This window comes from Procambarus clarkii, chromosome 18, assembly GCF_040958095.1.
Source record: "Procambarus clarkii isolate CNS0578487 chromosome 18, FALCON_Pclarkii_2.0, whole genome shotgun sequence".
Lineage (NCBI taxonomy): Eukaryota > Metazoa > Arthropoda > Malacostraca > Decapoda > Cambaridae > Procambarus > Procambarus clarkii.
The window spans coordinates 19,117,535-19,136,094 of record NC_091167.1 but is presented as its reverse complement, the minus strand read 5'-3'; the positions used below and the strand labels follow the sequence as shown (position 1 = coordinate 19,136,094).

Sequence of the window (18,560 nt, the reverse complement as noted above, 5' to 3'; positions counted from 1 at the left end):
AATCTGTGATAATCCCCCAGGTGTAATCCCCCAGGTGTGATAATCTGCGATAATCCCCCAGGTGTAATCCCCAGGTGTGATAATCTGCGATAATCCCCCAGGTGTAATCCCCCAGGTGTGATAATCTGTGATAATCCCCCAGGTGTAATCCCCCAGGTGTGATAATCTGTGATAATCCCCCAGGTGTAATCCCCCAGGTGTGATAATCTGCGATAATCCCCCAGGTGTAATCCCCCAGGTGTGATAATCTGCGATAATCCTCCAGGTGTAATCCCCCAGGTGTGATAATCTGCGATAATCCCCCAGGTGTAATCCCCCAGGTGTGATAATCTGCGATAATCCTCCAGGTGTAATCCCCCAGGTGTGATAATCTGTGATAATCCCGCAGGTGTAATCCCCCAGGTGTGATAATCTGCGATAATCCCCCAGGTGTAATCCCCCAGGTGTGATAATCTGCGATAATCCCCCAGGTGTAATCCCCCAGGTGTGATAATCTGCGATAATCCCCCAGGTGTGATAATCTGCTATAATCCCCCAGGTGTAATCCCCCAGATGTAATCCCCCAGGTGTGATAATCTGTGATAATCCCCCAGGTGTAATAATCTGCGATAATCCCCCAGGTGTGATAATCTTCGGGTCAGACCAGGAGGTGGCCGGGGTAATGAGGGCCGTCAGGAGGAACAACGCCACAGGTAATTTCACCTGGATTGGCTCTGACGGCTGGTCGGCCCGTTCACTCGTCTCCTCAGGTAAGTGGCTCCAGGTACTTCCCACCTGTGTGTGTACCTACTGACCTGTGGCTCCAGGTACTTCCCACCTGTGTGTGTACCTACTGACCTGTGGCTCCAGGTACTTCCCACCTGTGTGTGTACCTACTGACCTGTGGCTCCAGGTACTTCCCACCTGTGTGTGTACCTACTGACCTGTGGCTCCAGGTACTTCCCACCTGTGTGTGTACCTACTGACCTGTGGCTCCAGGTACTTCCCACCTGTGTGTGTACCTACTGACCTGTGGCTCCAGGTACTTCCCACCTGTGTGTGTACCTACTGACCTGTGGCTCCAGGTACTTCCCACCTGTGTGTTACTGCTATCTAAAGCGTTTCGGATAAAAACTTTGGACTAATTCAAGTGAAAAAATTATATAAGGATAGCACTTTTTCCCCCGGTACTTGCCTAGCTACCGGTAGTACTGTGTTTTGGTACTTCTTTCCTTACCGGAAGCACTGGCCCTTCCCCCATCCCCAGTACTTACCAGTAATTCCTTTTCCATATAGCCTCAGGTGACACACTCGCCAGTGGTACCCCGGTGGCGCATGTCCCAGTACTTACCGGTGATGTCACTTTCCCTTCCCCAGGTAATGAACCGGAGGTGGAGGGGACACTGTCGGTACAGCCCCAGGCCAACCCGGTAAGGGGGTTCGATGACTACTTCCTGTCACTGACGGTCGACAGTAACACAAGAAATCCCTGGTTTGTCGGTGAGTGTGAAGGCGGGCGTCTTGGAGTATGTCTGGGAGTCTGTTTATGATTGACAATGTTTACGTTCGTCCAAGAGATCCGGATTGAAATCCGGATTGAGTCTGTTTATGAGTTACAATGTTTACATTCGTCCAAGAAATCCGGATTGAAATCCGGATTGAGTCTGTTTATGAGTTACAATGTTTACATTCGTCCAAGAAATCCGGATTGAAATCCGGATTGAGTCTGTTTATGAGTTACAATGTTTACATTCGTCCAAGAAATCCGGATTGAAATCCGGATTGAGTCTGTTTATGAGTTACAATGTTTACGTTCGTCCAAGAGATCCGGATTGAAATCCGGATTGAGTCTGTTTATGAGTTACAATGTTTACATTCGTCCAAGAAATCCGGATTGAAATCCGGATTGAGTCTGTTTATGAGTTACAATGTTTACGTTCGTCCAAGAAATCCGGATTGAAATCCGGATTTTTACCTTTGTTATTGTGTCTCCGTGTCTCCCCCCAGAGTACTGGGAGGACCACTTCAGGTGCCGGTACCCCAACAGCTCCAGGACCCCCTACAATGGGGGGTACTCCACGCTGTGTACTGGCAAGGAGGAACTCACCAGTGCTGACACCCAGTTCGAAGCTCAGCTCCAGTTCGTGTCTGATGCTGTCATGGCTTTTGGCTACGCTTTCAGGTACTGTGTGGGGGGTGTGTGGGGGTGTATTCAGCTAGTTGTCCTTGCGGGGTGGTTGAGCTTTGGCTCCTTGGTCCCGCCTCTCAACCGTTAATCAACTCTGTGTATGTGTGTGTTGGGTACATCAGATATTTGTTATTGTTGTCACAAAATCGGCCAATACGTTACAAACACGACTGTATAATACACATTAAACCATCGTAATAGTGACGGTCGTCCTACATCTATCAATTCCAGGCCGCCCACGCCCACCTAGGGCAGTTGTTCAACTATTTACTCCCATACTAAATCCCATTCCAGTTACACTTGAAATTCAATTCTATTCCAATTCCAGTTGAATGCTGTTGAATGCACGAGCGGAGAGTTTAGAGAGTTCTGTAATGGGAATTGTTAGCGGTGGTAGTTAGCAGGGTAGTTAATAGGTGTGTTTTTGTGAGAGTTCTGGATAGAGGTAGAGATTGAGAGTGATTTAGATGAAGATGTTGTTTGATATAAACGGGGCCCAGCGAGGACAAGGTACAGCTCAAGATCATCATTAATTGTTTTATTTTTAATGTTTCTGCGTTGTTTCAAGCGTAGGGTAAACATGTGCATTGGTTTGGGTGGATATAAATAGGAGTTGCCTCGTATGGACCAATAGCAGCTGCCTCGTATGGACCAATAGGAGCTGCCTCGTATGAACCAATAGGAGCTGCCTCGTATGGACCAATAGGAGCGATCCATATTAGGCAGCTCCTATTGGTCCATATGAGGCAGCTCCTATTGGTCCATACGAGGCAGCTCCTATTGGTCCATACGAGGCAGCTCCTATTGGTATAAATTAAATAAAATTAATTTTTTATAATATATAATAAATTATCAAATAAATTATTTTTTTTCGTACATGTTGAATATTTATACATAATACATTTATTCACAGATTTTGAACATGTATCCATGCATTTCGAACATGAATACATAGATTCCGAACATTTATGGATATATTTTGTGTTAATAGGCCTACTAATGATGAATTTGTGGTGTTCCATCAACAGAGACATGCACCTGGACCTGTGTAAGGGCAAGCCAGGCCTATGCCCGGAGATGAGGCCTATACAGGGCGAACAGCTGTTAGCCTACCTCAGGAAGGTTGTCTTTATTGGTGAGTCTGGGAGACGAGGGTAGTTGGGGGTCTAAATGAGAGCTAGTATTCAATTATCCGATCCAGACCCGACCATGTTGGTCACCATCCCTTCAGCAATCACCGTGCAAAGTTGGGTAAAGCTGACCGTAAACATCTGGTCTCCTACCCAGATCAAATAGTTATTTTATTTACTATACAAACCATGTACTTCCAATTAACTTATATTTTTTTATGAAGCAAATTTTGAATGTTTTTATTTGAAAATATATTTTCCCGTTTATTAATGATTGTTAGTCAAAATGTATATATATCCCCCTGAGTTGTATATTTTATTTTTAAACATTTATACATTTTATTTTATCCTGCAAAATACATTAGGTTGATGTATTATTATTTTATGGAAATTTTACCCGAGGTGAGAGAGTATTCTCTTAAAACATACACGGTGAGTTTCTCTGCTCCTGCTGTATGTTGTATGATGAAATATACACAACATTCAAAAAAAAATAAAATTTATTCAGAAATAATTTGGAAAAATCTGATCTATACTGACGTATTCTGAAGTATATTGACCAATACTGATGCCAGTGAAGTATACTGAAGCATGATGAAACATACTGACTATGCTGAGGAATACTGGTATTCTCAAGTTTCTACAGGCCTACAATGGCCAGTCTTCAGCCTCAGTATAGTTATACTGGCATACCTGGCCTCATACATACTATGTATATCTTGATGATTTGATTTGAATATGTATGCCGGTGGTATATTGTATTAAACTTATACATTGCCTCCCTGATCAATGGCTTTCATACAGGTCCCCTCCCTGTCTAGCTCGTTGTCCCCGTGGAGGGGTTTGGTGGACGACTGCCGGAGTGTGATGCTCCTTGGGGCGGTCCTCTGTCCTTTTGTAGCCTTGTGCTCCTGCTGCTGTCCTCTCTAATTCTGCTGGACACCTTTTCCTTTTGTTTCGTTTTTCTCCCGGCCTCTTCTCCTTTCTCATTGTCATTTCCCGCTGACCTTGTGCCTGTTTTGATCATTCTTTTGGCCTTCTTTTGTTTTGACGCCCGGGTGTTTGAGGAAGCATACTCTTGCGCCCTGTAGAACTGTAGTACCCGACGTCGAGAGCGAGGGTAACCTTTTATTGTCAATCCTCCTTTCGTCGCTGAAACCGATCTCGACGGACTGTCGGTTCTTAAGGTGGCATTTGTGGGGCGTATACTCACGACGCACCCCTAGGAGGCTCCGGCATGATCGGCGATAGCTTCTTGTTGGGTGTCCTGCCTCTAATTGTTGCTCCATGGTGGGTGTGGGGGCACATTCGTGAATGAATGTTTTTCTTTTCGCACTCATGTCGAATTATGTTCCTGTTTTACCTTCTCAGGCTCGTGGGGTGGGCGACCAAGCCCCCGAGTCAGACTGTGTTGGAAGAGCGGGTTCTGTAGCCCCCGCTGCATTGGGCCCCGACCTTGCTCCTCCTTTGACCTTTCTGACTACTGCTCCTCGGCTCCCCTCCCTCCTCTGTGGTTGGGTCGAGCCCCAAGCCCCCAGTGGTGACCACCTCGTCTACTAGCACGGCTCAGTCTCTTGTTGTGACTACTGCGCCTTTTAACCTCTCTCTCTCTCTCTCTCGGGGTTTTCAACGCCGTCCTCGACACGGCCGCACTCGCTCGATTCCTTCCCGTACTAATGCGTATCAAGCCTTGTTTGGTCTCGCTTCGTGGGCCAAATACTTTGATATCCTCCCTCTTGATTCTGCCCCTCCTGACGGGTCCTTTAATCCGGTTCATCCAGTGGTTGTCGAGATCCAGCATTGGCTGTTTCTTGTTCACAGTAAATTGAAGTCAGTTGAGTTTTGTTGGGTTCCCAGCCATATTGGTGTGTCTTTAAATGGGCGTGCGGATGCTGCCGCCAGGGAAGCTGTCCGATCTTGTCCCGTCTTTCGTAAAGGTATTCCTTATTCCGACTTTTACCCGGTTATCCATTTCTCCATCCTTACCCGTTGGCAGGCTTGTTGGTCGTCTGTTACTGGTAACAAACTGCGTACTCTTAAGAGTTGTGTGTCCTCGTGGCCGTCCTCCTACCACCGTAACCGGCGATGGGAAACGGCTCTGGCGAGGTTGCGTATTGGCCATACTCGCTTAACTCACGGTCACTTGATGGAGCGCCGCCCTGCTCCTTATTGTCCTAATTGCATTGTACCTCTTACGGTCGTGCATATCCTTCTTGAATGTCCTGACTTCCGGGACGAGCGTGTCTTGTTTTCCGACCGTCCCTCGCGGTCACTTGTCCCTCGCGGTCACTTGTCCCTCGATAGTATTCTTGGTGACTCAGATACTTTTGATATCGTTCGCCTTATGCGTTTCTGTTCTCGTATTGGCATCCTTGGTGATATTTAGCGCCCTCTGATTATCCCGTACATTTGATGGTGCTACATAGCCTTCCCGGTTTGGTGCCTTCTTTTGATAATTACTTACTTTCATACAGGTGTATTAGTCTCCCTGACCCCATCCAACTAATTGTAATTAATAATTAGTTGAGTATTGAAACAAAAGGGAGCAGTCCTGTATGATTATACACCTCTTGACCCCTTCACACCCTTTCTCTCAGCTCTCCCCCTCTTCCCTCTCACTCTCTCACACTCTCACTCCACAGGCTTGAGCGGGGACCGGTTCAAGTTCGACCGACAGGGGGACGGGCCGGCCAGGTACAACATCATCCACTTCAAGCAGACCTCAGCTGGTCGCTATGACTGGGTGACGGTTGGGCAGTATGTGGAGGGGTTCCTCAAGCTTAATATGAGTGGTGAGTCAAGCTGGGGCTAAGCTGGGGGGGTCTTGTGGATGTTGTTGTTTAATGATAACAAAGGGATAAAGGGAGCCGGTCGGCCGAGCGGACAACACGCTGGGCTTGTGTTCCTGTGGTCCTGGGTTCGATCCCAGGTGCCGGCGAGAAACATTGGGTAGAGTTTCTTTCACCCTATGCCCCTGTTACCTAGCAGTAAAATAGGTACCTGGGTGTTAGTCAGCTTTCACGGGTTGCTTCCTGGGGGTGGAGGCCTGGTCGAGGACCGGGCCGCGGGGACACTAAAGCCCCGAAATCATCTCAAGATAACCTGAAGATGATGAGATTGTGGTGGATTATAGCACTAGTATAGTGGAATTGTGAATATTCTCTCGATTGGAAATTCTCTCTCTCTCTCTCTCTCTCTCTCTCTCTCTCTCTCTCTCTCTCTCTCTCTCTCTCTCTCTCTCTCTCTCTCTTCTCTCTCTCTCTCTCTCTACTAATTAGAGTTCTCAGCTCTACAGTTCAAGTGGGACTCGTCTGTTCCACCGTCAAGTGTGTGTTCACTCCCCTGTCACACTGGCCAGGCCAAGAAGTATGTGGAAGGGGAGTCTTGCTGCTGGCACTGTTTCAACTGTTCCACCTACCAGGTGAGGCACTGCTTCCCGTTTTCTTGTTTTTTTTTCTGTTATTGAGTTACGTTTTCTTTGTTTTCCAGATAGTGAGTCCCATTTTCTTTGTAATTCCATATAATAAGGTCCGTTTTCTTTGTTTTTCCAGATAGTCAGTCCCATTTTCTTTGTTTTTCCAGATAGTGAGTCCCGTTTTCTTTGTTTTTCCAGATAGTGAGTCCCGTTTTCTCTGTTTTCCAGATAGTGAGTCCCGTTGACCCGACACAGTGCGTGACCTGTGACTGGGGGACGCTGCCCTCTGTTGATCACCTCTACTGCAAACCCATCCCTGAGGTGAGGTCACTCAGGCTGTGATGGCGAGCATGGGGCAGGGAGTGAACTTTTGTCGTAAACAGAGAATATTCTCAAATTATAACTTTGTTGTATTATAAATCTTGAGTTTAAAATAGACAGGGTCAGTAATATACTAGTTTTCTTTGAGAAGGTCAAAGTTTTCTTTAATGTCAAATTCTATGGGATACTCAGACAGTTTTTTAATTTCGTATTTCGCTTGTTTGGGGATAATACAGTGTTTTAACTTAACCTTACACCGTAACATGAACAATATGAACAATGTTCTTCTGATACTTTCACCTGTGCTTGTCTCATTCTCCTTGCGTCACGCATAGCATTGTGTCACGCACAGCATTGCGTCACGCGCCTTTGCGTCAAGCTCTTGACTCCCGCCACAGGTGTACATCAGACCTGACTCCTGGTGGGCGATCGGGGCGATGCTCTTCTCCTCTGTGGGCGTGGTGATGACGGGCGTGGTGGTGTGGGTGTTCGTCTGTCACAACGACACGCCCGTCGTCAGGGCCTCGGGGCGGGAGCTGTCGTACGTCCTCCTGTCCGGAGTCTTCCTCTGTTATGCTGTCACTTTTGTCTTCGTACTCAAGGTGGGTGGTGGACAGATGTGAGACAGTGCTCCTGTATGGCTGTCTGTGGGGTGGACAGGTGTGAGACAGTGCTCCTGTATGGCTGTCTGTGGGGTGGACAGATGTGAGACAGTGCTCCTGTATGGCTGTCTGTGGGGTGGACAGATGTGAGACAGTGCTCCTGTATGGCTGTCTGTGGGGTGGACAGGTGTGAGACAGTGCTCCTGTATGGCTGTCTGTGGGGTGGACAGGTGTGAGACAGTGCTCCTGTATGGCTGTCTGTGGGGTGGACAGATGTGAGACGGTGCTCCTGTATGGCTGTCTGTGGGGTGGACAGGTGTGAGACGGTGTGCGGCTCTGTGGGGGTGGTGGACAAATGATAATGTGACGGTATTTCTGTCAAGTTCAGTAATTATGGATATATTTAAAGCTAATCATAATTGACTTTCCCCGTCACCCATCTGTCTCTCTCCGTCACATAACTCCACCTTCTTCCTGTTGGTCTAAGACCTTTTTTCCTCCTGTTGACAGCCTTCAGCTGTGGTCTGCGGTGTTCAGAGGTTCGGCCTGGGCTTCTGCTTCGCCGTGGTGTACAGCGCCCTCCTCACCAAGACCAACCGGATATCCAGGATTTTCAACGCAGGGAAACGCACAGCCAAAAGACCTTCCTTCATATCGCCTCGCTCTCAGCTGTGTATCTGTCTGTGTACTGTGTCTGTGCAGGTGAGTTCCACGAAGAGAACGCGTAGTTATGCCAACAACAGTGTAGTGAACTCTGAGCAACTTTTCTGAACGTTTTGTGTGTGTTTCCTGATGATATTTTGTGTGGGGGGAAATTTGATGGTGTGATGAATTAACGATGAGGTGGTGATGCAGGTGGTGGTGACGGGCGTGTGGTGGGTGGTGAGTCCGCCCAGAGCGGTTCATCACTACCTCCTGAGGGAGGACAATTTCCTCGTCTGTGCCGCCTCCATCAATGCTTCCTACATGATCGCCTTCGCGTATCCTATTGGTAAGATATTGTGCTGGCTTGCTGGCTGGGGTGTGTAGCTCTCTCTCTCTCTCTCTCTCTCTCTCTCTCTCTCTCTCTCTCTCTCTCTCTCTCTCTCTCTCTCTCTCTCTCTCTCTCTCTCTCTCTCTCTCTCTCTCTCTGCCACCTTCAAACAACAGTTTCTCATGCTGTTTGTGTGTGAAATTGTTCTCACTGGTAACAGGGGAATTGCTAAAAATTAGGAAGACAGCTAGTATAGTCCCGATATACAAGAAAGGGGATAGACAGGAGGCACTGAACTACAGGCCAGTGTCCCTAACCTGCATACCATGCAAGTTGATGGAGAAGATTGTGCAAAGAAAGCTAGTGGAGCATCTGGAGCGATGGAACTTTGTAACACAGCATCAACATGGGTTCAGGGATGGCAGGTCCTGCCTCACAGGGTTACTTGAATTCTACGACCAGGCAACAAAAATAAGGCAAGAAAGAGACGGGTGGGCAGACTGCATATTTTTGGATTGTCAGAAAGCCTTTGATACAGTGCCACACTAGAGGCTAGTGAAAAGGTAAGACCCACTGCTGTTTTCAGTAATTGGCATTTTTTCGGTATAAAAAGTCGTAATTTAAAAATGAAAATGGGTACAGAGAGTCAGAATTCGGCTCAAAAATCACGCTCAGGAGTTAAATTTCCGACATTTCAGATATTTTGAAAACTTCAGGAGGGTTTGAGCAAAATATGACCTATCGCCGTTTTAAGTAATTGGCATATTTTCGGTATAAAAAGTTGTATTTTGAAAATGAAAATAGGTGCAGAGAGTCAGAATTCGGCTCAAAAATCACGCACAGTAGTCAAATTTCCGACATTTCAGATATTTTGAAAACTGCAGGTGGGTTTGGGCAAAATATGATACATAGCAGTTTTCAGTAATTGGATATATTTGGTATAAAAAGTCGTAATTTGAAAATGAAAATAGGTGCAGAGAGTCAGAATTTGGCTCGAAAATCGCACTAAGGAGTCAAATTTCCGACATTTCAAATATTTTGAAAACTGCAGGGGGGTTTGGGTACAATAGGTACTCCATTGGATAAGGGAGTACCTAAGTAACAGAAGGCAGCGAGTCAGTGTGAGGGAGCCGGCCGGTAGGGAGCCGGTCGGCCGAGCGGACAGCACGCTGCACTTGTGATTCTGTGGTCCCAGGTTCGATCCCGGGCGCCGGCGAAAAACAATGGGCAGAGTTTTTTTTCACCCTATGCCCCTGTTACTAGCAGTAAAATAGGTACCTGGGTGTTAGTCAGCTGTCACGGGCTGCTTCCTGGGGGGTGGAGGCCTGGTCGAGGACCGGGCCGCGGGGATACTAAAGCCCCGAAATCATCTCAAGATAAATTCAAGATAGAGGGGTGAGGTCTCAGATTAGCGAGACGTTACAAGTGGAGTCCCGCAGGGGTCAGTCCTTGGACCTATACTGTTTCTGATATATGTAAATGATCTCCCAGAGGGTATAGATTCGTTCCTCTTCATGTTTGCCGACGATGCAAAAATTATGAGGAGGATTGAAACAGAGGATTATAGTAGGAGGCTACAAGATGACCTAGACAGACTGAATGAATGGTCCAACAAAGGGCTACTAAAGTTCAACTCGAGTAAATGCAAGGTCATGAAATTAGGCAGTGGAAACAGGAGGCCAGACACAGGATACAGAATAGGAGATGAAGTTCTTCATGAAACAGACAGAGAGAAAGATCTTGGAGTTGATATCACACCAAACCTGTCTCCTGAAGCCCACATAAAGAGAATAACGTCTGCGGCATATGCGAGGCTGGCTAACATCAGAACGGCGTTCAGGAACCTGTGTGTAAGGAATCATTCAGAATCTTGTACACCACATATGTAAGACCAATCCTGGAGTATGCGGCCCCAGCATGGAGCCCGTACCTTGTCAAGCACAAGACGAAGCTGGAAAAAGTTCAGAGGTATGCCACTAGTCTAGTCCCAGAACTAAGAGGCATGAGTTAAGAGGAAAGGCTGCGTGAAATGCACCTTACGACACTGGAAGACAGAAGAGTAAGGGGAGACATGATCACCACATAAAAAAAAAGATATTGATAGGGTTGATAAGGATAAACTATTCAACACTGGTGGTACGCGAACAAGGGGACACAGGTGGAAACTGAGTACCCACATGAGCCACAGAGACGTTAGAAGGAACTTTTTCAGTGTCAGAGTAGTTAACGGATGGAATGCATTAGGCAGTGATGTGGTGGAGGCTGACTCCATACACAGTTTATAATGTAGATATGATAAGCCCAATAGGCTCAGGAACCTGTACACCAGTTGATTGACAGTTGAGAGGCGGGACCAAAGAGCCAGAGCTCAACCCCCGCAAGCACAACTACGTGAGTACACACATGCATTTCGATTTCGTTAAATGTTTTGAAAATAAAAAGACTGATGATCTTTCAACAAGTTTATGAGAAAATGAATATAAAAAATGGAATTTTGGTTCATTCCCCCCCCCCCGTCCCCTTACCCCACCCACCTGTCCCACCTGCCTCACCCCACCTGTCCCACCTCACCTGCCTCACCCCACCTGTCCCACCCCACCTGTCCCACCTCACCTGTCCCACCTCACCTGCCTCACCCCACCTGTCCCACCCCACCTGTCCCACCTCACCTGTCCCACCTGCCTCACCCCACCTGTCCCACCTCACCTGTCCCACCCCACCTGTCCCACCCCACCTGTCCCACCTCACCTGTCCCACCTGCTGAAGGCGCTCTACTACCCCCCGCAGGACTGATCGTAGTGTGTACCATCTACGCCGTCCTGACCCGCAAGATCCCGGAGGCCTTCAACGAGAGCAAGTACATCGGCTTCACCATGTACACGACGTGTATCATCTGGCTGGCCTTCGTCCCCATATACTTCTCCACCGCCAACAACGTCGAGGTGAGCTGCCCTCCTCTTACCTTCCCCTTCTCTCTCTCTCTCTCACTCTTAACAACTACCTGTGGCTCTAACTACCGCTCTTAACTACCCCCTGCAGCTGCGAATCACCACTACCTCCGTAACCATCTCGCTGTCAGCGACGGTGGCGCTAGTCTGTCTCTTCACGCCGAAGTTGTACATCATCCTCCTCCATCCAGAGAGGAACGTCCGACAGTCCATGATGCCCGCGGCTAAGTGTTCCGCTCTAAGGAATAATCTCTCGTCGTCGTCCCAGCGGGTCGACTCCGGCACCCAGAGTGAGGGTACGGTGCTGGGGTGGGTGGGAGGGGGGGTAGGTGGGACGGGGAGGTGACCTATCCTGTGTAGGATAGGTCAACTCTCATCTCAGGCGTGTTCATTCGTCTTATCTTTTGGTTTAGTTTAGTCTGTGCTTGCTTTTTTGTCGTTTTCTATGTCACGCCTGTTAGTGTGTGTGTGTGTATATATGTGTGGAAAATATATTAAAAATATTCTTGAATTAATGTTCTAATTTAGTTTTGCCTTTCTCTGCTCTCTCTCTCTCTCTCTCTCTCTCTCTCTCTCTCTCTCTCTCTCTCTCTCTCTCTCTCTCTCTCTCTCTCTCTCTCTCTCTCTCTCTCTCTCTCTCTCTCTCTCCCCAGCAGTCATCTTCCCCGTGGACTACGAGCTTCACGAGAAACTGCGACACATGGGATGCGTTAGTCACCCTCGATCATCGAGTGCCACTCAGACCTGTCCCTCCACCTGCCTGCCTGATCACCGGTGTGGTGCCACACTCACACTGGCACCTTCAGCTGGCACCCCTGCCTCTAATGGCCCTCTGCAGGATGTTCCTGATGTCCAGCTGTAAATAGGAGCAGGATAAAAAAGTTTCTGTTTTAGGTCGTCCGCTTGGAGTCCTAGTGGGTCGAGTGGGGCGTCTGGTTGATGTTTTTTTTTACCATGTCGTGGACGGGTTGGTTAGGGTGTGTGTGTGTGGGGATAAGAAGTGCATGGGTTCGAACCCTAAATAGGGCTCTTATGGGTTTTTTATCATCTTACTCCCAGCTTGGAATATTTTTTTTTCAAGTTTGGAATTTTTTTTTAGATTTTCGGCTCGGAATGATATTGCTGAATACACACACACACACACACACACACACACACACACACACACACACACACACACACACACACACACACACACACACACACACACACACCCTCCCACACACACACACACACACACACACACACACGCTCTCACACACACACGCTCACACACACACACACACACACACACACACACACACACACACACACACACACACACACACACACACACACACACACACACACACCCTCCCACACACACACACGCTCACACACACACACTCACGCTCACACACACACACACACACACACACACACACACACACACACACACACACACACACACACACACACACACACACACACCCTCCCACACACACACACACACACACACACACACACACACACACACACACACACACACACACACACACACACACACACACACACGCTCACACACACACACACACACACACACACACACACACACACACACGCTCACACACACACACTCACGCTCACACACACACACACACACACACACACACACACACACACACACACACACACACACACACACACACACACACGCTCACACACACACACTCACACACATTACAGGCTTGAACTACAGGCCAGTGTCCTTAACTTGTATACCATGCAAGGTGATGGAGAAGATTGTGAGAAAAAACCTAGTGACACATCTGGAGAGAAGAGACTTCGTGACAACCCATCAACATGGGTTCAGGGAGGGTAAATCTTGCCTTACAGACTTGATAGAATTCTACGATCAGGTGACAAAGATTAAACAAGAAAGAGAAGGATGGGCGGACTGCATTTTTTTTTTTGGACTGTCGGAAAGCCTTTGACACAGTACCCCATAAAAGGTTGATGCATAAGCTGGAGAAACAGGCAGGAGTAACTGGTAGGGCGCTCCAGTGGATAAAGGAGTACCTAAGCAATAGGAAGCAGAGAGTTACAGTGAGGGGTGAGACCTCAGAATGGCGTGAAGTCACCAGTGGAGTCCCACAGGGCTCTGTACTTGGACCTATCCTGTTTCTGATATACGTAAATGATCTCCCAGAGGGTATAGACTCATTCCTCTCAATATTTGCTGACGACGCCAAAATTATGAGAAGGATTAAGACAGAGGAGGACAGCTTGAGGCTTCAAGAAGACCTGGACAAGCTGCAGGAATGGTCGAACAAATGGGTGTTAGAGTTTAACCCAACCAAATGTAATGTAATGAAGATAAGTGTAGGGAGCAGGAGGCCAGATACAAGGTATCATTTGGGAGATGAAATACTTCAAGAGTCAGAGAGAAAGACCTGGGGGTTGATATCACGCCAGACCTGTCCTCTGAAGCTCATATCAAGAGGATAACATCAGCGCAATATGCCAAGCTGGCTAACATAAGAACGGATATATATATATATATATATATATATATATATATATATATATATATATATATATATATATATATATATATATATATATATATATATATATATATATATTGTACCTTATAGGCCAAGTTGCCTAACAAGCCGAATTTGTTTGAAATATAATTTTCACAATTATTTTCTTATGGAATGAAACGCTTAGTATTACGTTATATATATTTTAAAGTTTAAACCAACATAGAAACTTGATCTAACCAATCCTAGCCCAACGTGTCTAACCAATCCTAGCCCAACGTGTCTAACCAATCCTAGCCCAACGTATCTAACCAATCCTAACCCAACATGTCTAACCAATCCTAGCCCAACGTGTCTAACCAATCCTAGCCCAACGTGTCTAACCAATCCTAGCCCAACATGTCTAACCAATCCTAGCCCAACGTGTCTAACCAATCCTAGCCCAACGTGTCTAACCAATCCTAGCCCAACGTATCTAACCAATCCTAACCCAACATGTCTAACCAATCCTAGCCCAACGTGTCTAACCAATCCTAGCCCAACGTGTCTAACCAATCCTAGCCCAACGTATCTAACCAATCCTAACCCAACATGTCTAACCAATCCTAGCCCAACGTGTCTAACCAATCCTAGCCCAACGTGTCTAACCAATCCTAGCCCAACGTATCTAACCAATCCTAACCCAACATGTCTAACCAATCCTAGCCCAACGTGTCTAACCAATCCTAGCCCAACGTGTCTAACCAATCCTAGCCCAACGTATCTAACCAATCCTAACCCAACATGTCTAACCAATCCTAGCCCAACGTGTCTAACCAATCCTAGCCCAACGTGTCTAACCAATCCTAGCCCAACGTATCTAACCAATCCTAACCCAACGTGTCTAACAACCATACAAGGTGACCACTGTACCAACCATACACAGTGACCACTGTACCAACCATACAAGGTGACCACTGTACAAACCATACAAGGTGACCACTGTACCAACCATACACAGTGACCACTGTACCAACCATACACAGTGACCACTGTACCAACCATACACAGTGACCACTGTACCAACCATACAAGGTGACCACTGTACAAACCATACAAGGTGACCACTGTACCAACCATACACAGTGACCACTGTACCAACCATACAAGGTGACCACTGTACAAACCATACAAGGTGTCCACTATACCAACCATACACAGTGACCACTGTACCAACCATACAAGGTGACCACTGTACAAACCATACAAGGTGACCACTGTACCAACCATACACAGTGTCCACTGTACCAACCATACAAGGTGACCACTGTACCAACCATACACAGTGACCACTGTACCAACCATACACAGTGACCACTGTACCAACCATACAAGGTGACCACTGTACCAACCATACAAGGTGACCACTATACCAACCATACAAGGTGACCACTGTACCAACCATACACAGTGACCACTGTACCAACCATACAAGGTGACCACTGTACCAACCATACAAGGTGTCCACTGTACAAACCATACAAGGTGTCCACTGTACCAACCATACAAGGTGTCCACTGTACCAACCATACAAGGTGACCACTGTACCAACCATACAAGGTGACCACTGTACCAACCATACAAGGTGTCCACTGTACCAACCATACAAGGTGACCACTGTACCAACCATACAAGGTGTCCACTGTACAAACCATACAAGGTGTCCACTGTACCAACCATACAAGGTGTCCACTGTACCAACCATACAAGGTGACCACTGTACCAACCATACAAGGTGACCACTGTACAAACCATACAAGGTGTCCACTGTACCAACCATACAAGGTGTCCACTGTACCAACCATACAAGGTGACCACTGTACCAACCATACAAGGTGTCCACTATACCAACCATACAAGGTGTCCACTGTACCAACCATACAAGGTGACCACTGTACCAACCATACACAGTGACCACTGTACCAACCATACACAGTGACCACTGTACCAACCATACAAGGTGTCCACTGTACCAACCATACAAGGTGTCCACTGTACCAACCATACAAGGTGACCACTGTACCAACCATACAAGGTGTCCACTGTACCAACCATACAAGGTGTCCACTATACCAACCATACAAGGTGTCCACTGTACCAACCATACAAGGTGACCACTGTACCAACCATACAAGGTGACCACTGTACCAACCATACACAGTGACCACTGTACCAACCATACACAGTGACCACTGTACCAACCATACAAGGTGTCCACTGTACCAACCATACAAGGTGACCACTGTACCAACCATACAAGGTGTCCACTATACCAACCATACAAGGTGTCCACTGTACCAACCATACAAGGTGACCACTGTACCAACCATACAAGGTGTCCACTATACCAACCATACAAGGTGACCACTGTACCAACCATACAAGGTGACCACTGTACCAACCATACAAGGTGTCCACTATACCAACCATACAAGGTGACCACTGTACCAACCATACAAGGTGACCACTGTACCAACCATACAAGGTGACCACTGTACCAACCATACAAGGTGACCACTGTACCAACCATACAAGGTGACCACTGTACCAACCATACAAGGTGACCACTATACCAACCATACAAGGTGACCACTGTACCAACCATACAAGGTGACCACTGTACCAACCATACACAGTGACCACTGTACCAACCATACAAGGTGACCACTGTACCAACCATACAAGGTGACCACTGTACCAACCATACAAGGTGTCCACTGTACCAACCATACAAGGTGACCACTGTACCAACCATACAAGGTGTCCACTATACCAACCATACAAGGTGTCCACTGTACCAACCATACAAGGTGACCACTGTACCAACCATACAAGGTGTCCACTGTACCAACCATACAAGGTGACCACTGTACCAACCATACAAGGTGTCCACTATACCAACCATACAAGGTGTCCACTGTACCAACCATACAAGGTGACCACTGTACCAACCATACAAGGTGTCCACTGTACCAACCATACAAGGTGACCACTGTACCAACCATACAAGGTGTCCACTATACCAACCATACAAGGTGTCCACTGTACCAACCATACAAGGTGACCACTGTACCAACCATACAAGGTGTCCACTATACCAACCATACAAGGTGACCACTGTACCAACCATACAAGGTGACCACTGTACCAACCATACAAGGTGTCCACTGTACCAACCATACAAGGTGACCACTGTACCAACCATACACAGTGACCACTGTACCAACCATACAAGGTGACCACTGTACCAACCATACAAGGTGACCACTGTACCAACCATACAAGGTGACCACTGTACCAACCATACAAGGTGACCACTGTACCAACCATACACAGTGTCCACTGTTCCAACCATACAAGGTGACCACTGTACCAACCATACAAGGTGTCCACTGTACCAACCATACACAGTGACCACTGTACCAACTATACAAGGTGACCACTGTACCAACCATACAAGGTGACCACTGTACCAACCATACAAGGTGTCCACTGTACCAACCATACAAGGTGACCACTGTACCAACCATACAAGGTGTCCACTGTACCAACCATACAAGGTGACCACTGTACCAACCATACAAGGTGACCACTATACCAACCATACAAGGTGACCACTGTACCAACCATACAAGGTGACCACTGTACCAACCATACAAGGTGACCACTGTACAAACCATACAAGGTGACCACTATACCAACCATACAAGGTGACCACTGTACCAACCATACAAGGTGACCACTGTACCAACCATACAAGGTGACCACTGTACCAACCATACAAGGTGTCCACTATACCAACCATACAAGGTGACCACTGTACCAACCATACAAGGTGACCACTGTACCAACCATACAAGGTGACCACTGTACCAACCATACAAGGTGACCACTGTACCAACCATACAAGGTGACCACTGTACCAACCATACAAGGTGACCACTGTACCAACCATACAAGGTGACCACTATACCAACCATACAAGGTGACCACTGTACCAACCATACAAGGTGACCACTGTACCAACCATACAAGGTGACCACTGTACCAACCATACAAGGTGACCACTGTACCAACCATACAAGGTGACCACTGTACCAACCATACACAGTGTCCACTGTTCCAACCATACAAGGTGACCACTGTACCAACCATACAAGGTGTCCACTGTACCAACCATACAAGGTGACCACTGTACCAACCATACAAGGTGACCACTGTACCAACCATACAAGGTGACCACTGTACCAACCATACAAGGATGAAAGTGTAAATATATGTATATACATAAATCTCTTGTATATCAATGCTCGTTGTATGGGACTGTATGCTCAGTGTATGCCAGGTGCATGAAGTGTACATGTATTATACAGCTGTATTTAAGTAATGTATATAATTTATATTGTATAACAGGTTGAACTAAGTTACTGAGATAAGGGA

At 47.1% G+C, this 18,560-nt stretch overlaps 1 protein-coding gene across 1 annotated transcript in view; it reads left to right on the top strand.

Moving 5' to 3' along the window:
- LOC123752907 (metabotropic glutamate receptor 4) overlaps window positions 1–12,505 on the top strand; it is a 91,826-nt gene extending 79,321 nt beyond the window's left edge. Inside the window, exons 5-17 of the mRNA XM_069326701.1 lie at window positions 621–749; window positions 1,357–1,479; window positions 1,987–2,161; window positions 3,196–3,302; window positions 5,940–6,089; window positions 6,585–6,718; window positions 6,941–7,033; window positions 7,432–7,635; window positions 8,146–8,337; window positions 8,491–8,626; window positions 11,396–11,550; window positions 11,648–11,852; window positions 12,213–12,505. Of these exons, the coding sequence (XP_069182802.1) occupies window positions 621–749; window positions 1,357–1,479; window positions 1,987–2,161; window positions 3,196–3,302; window positions 5,940–6,089; window positions 6,585–6,718; window positions 6,941–7,033; window positions 7,432–7,635; window positions 8,146–8,337; window positions 8,491–8,626; window positions 11,396–11,550; window positions 11,648–11,852; window positions 12,213–12,418 (2,009 nt within the window). The 3' untranslated portion in view covers window positions 12,419–12,505. The remainder of the gene's footprint in view (window positions 1–620; window positions 750–1,356; window positions 1,480–1,986; window positions 2,162–3,195; window positions 3,303–5,939; window positions 6,090–6,584; window positions 6,719–6,940; window positions 7,034–7,431; window positions 7,636–8,145; window positions 8,338–8,490; window positions 8,627–11,395; window positions 11,551–11,647; window positions 11,853–12,212) is intronic.
- The last annotated feature ends 6,055 nt before the right edge of the window (window positions 12,506–18,560 follow it).